Source organism: Alligator sinensis, unplaced genomic scaffold, assembly GCF_000455745.1.
Source record: "Alligator sinensis unplaced genomic scaffold, ASM45574v1 scaffold9_1, whole genome shotgun sequence".
Taxonomy (NCBI): Eukaryota; Metazoa; Chordata; order Crocodylia; family Alligatoridae; genus Alligator; species Alligator sinensis.
The window spans coordinates 794,455-796,329 of record NW_005842304.1 but is presented as its reverse complement, the minus strand read 5'-3'; the positions used below and the strand labels follow the sequence as shown (position 1 = coordinate 796,329).

The 1,875-nt window shown below is 55.4% G+C and overlaps 1 protein-coding gene across 1 annotated transcript in view; it reads right to left on the bottom strand.

Annotated features, from left to right (window-relative positions):
• The window catches only part of ABCD2 (ATP binding cassette subfamily D member 2), an 80,767-nt gene that overhangs the window by 76,426 nt on the left and 2,466 nt on the right, over positions 1-1,875 (bottom strand). The window contains exon 3 of the mRNA XM_014522111.2: positions 1,276-1,873. Coding sequence (XP_014377597.2) covers positions 1,276-1,873 — 598 coding nt within the window. The remainder of the gene's footprint in view (positions 1-1,275; positions 1,874-1,875) is intronic.

Here is a 1,875-nt window from a genome sequence, read left to right as displayed (position 1 = left end):
CCCCCCCCCCCCCCTCCAAATCTCTCTTTCCCCCCCAAAAGATGTTCTTGTCAGAATTCCCATCAGATAAAATTAGGGCCTGCTCCTCAGCTGGCATTAAAACAACCAGCTACTTTTTACATAACCTTGATTGCTGGGGCACAGTGTTGCACTTCTGCTATTTTAAGGCTCTGCAGACACCACTTCTTGATTTAGCTACCAAAACCGTGGCAAAGGTCGCATTGCCTTCTGCCAAAAAGCAAAATTCTCCTTTGCATCGCCTTGCAACACTGTTGCCTTTGCATGGCATCATTTATGAAAGAGAGGATTTCAGCACCCTGAAAGCGCCTCTGCTTACACTTGTGAGGATAAGATTAATAAGAAAAAAATAAATAATAAATTTATTATTAAATAAATAGTAATTACGTAGCACTGGTGAGGCCACATCTGGAGTACTGTGTCCAGTTTTGGGCCCCCCACTACACAAAGGATGTGGATAAATTGGAGAGACTCTGGCAGAAGGCAACAAAAATGGTGAGAGGGCTAGGGGACCTGACTTACAAGAGACTGAGGAAACTGGGCTTATTTATTTAGTTAGACTAAGAGGGGATTTAATAGCAGCCTTCAACTACCTGAAAGGAGGTTTGAAAGAGGATGGAGCTGGACTGTTCTCAGTGCTGGAAGATGACAGCACAAGAAGCAACAGTCTCAAGTTGCAGCAAGGGAGGTTTAGGTTAGATATTAGTGAGACTTTTCTCACTAGGAGGGTAGCAAAGCGCTGGACCAGGTTACCCAGAGAGGTGGCACAAGCTCCATCCTTTGGAGGTTTTATGACCCAGCTAGACAAAGCTTTGACTGGGATGTTCTAGTCGGGGATGCTCCTGCTTTGAGCAGGGGGTTGGTCTAAATGACCTCCTGAGGTCCCTCCCAACCCTCGTTTGCTATGAAATGAAAAAGAATGAATGAGAAGAGCCTGCCAGGGTTAAAAACAGAAAGCATTAGGAGAAGCTCCGTTTGGAGGAGTCTCTCAGGGAGGATGAAAGAGCCGTGGTGCAGCTCAGAGTCAGGAACGGGGGGTGGGGGGTGGATTCTACAAGGCTGCTGCAGTGCTGGGTACTGTTTGTTTTTTTTACCAAAGCCAGAGCAAGCCGTAAACAGGCTTCGGTGTCAGAGGAATTCAAGCCGCTGGGGTGGAGGGAGGGGACTGATGGCCAGCAGATCCTATCTGCCCGCGCTGCACCTGCACCAGCACCAGCACCAGCACCCGCAGCAGGGGCCGGTGCGCGGCCGCCCCACCTTGTGGCCGCGGTAGAAGGCGATCTCCTCCACGTTGGCCAGGATGCGGGCGTGGACGTAGCGCAGGTAGCCCTTGCGCTGCGCCTCCTCGGCCACCAGCCTGCCGAAGCGGGGCGAGCAGGCTTTGAGCACCCTTGCCGTGGCGTACACCACGAGGCCGGCCAGCAGCGTGGGGCCCACCGGGCTGGCGCCCCGCTCGCGCGCCGTGCAGATGAGCGCGTAGGAGGTGAGCAGCACGTCCAGGATGGGCTTGGTGAGGTTGGAGTAGAGGTGCGCCACGGACTGCGCGAACAGCATGATGTCCTCGGTGAGCGACTGGTCCGGCGTGGGCAGGCGGCCGTCCATGCCGCTCACGCGGTAGTAGGTCTGCTGCGCGAAGTAGGTCTCGTAGGCGCGCTCTACCAGGCGCGTGCGGAGCGCCAGGGCCAGCTTGCCCTCCAGGTAGCGGATGGCGCTGTTGACGAAGGTGGCGGGCACGGCGATGAGCAGCCACCGCAGGAGCTGCAGGGCGAAGCGGCGCGGCTGCTTCTCCACGATGCTCTTGACGATCTTGCCGTCCAGCCGCGCCACGTAGATGGAGAGGAAGGTGCGCGACACCAG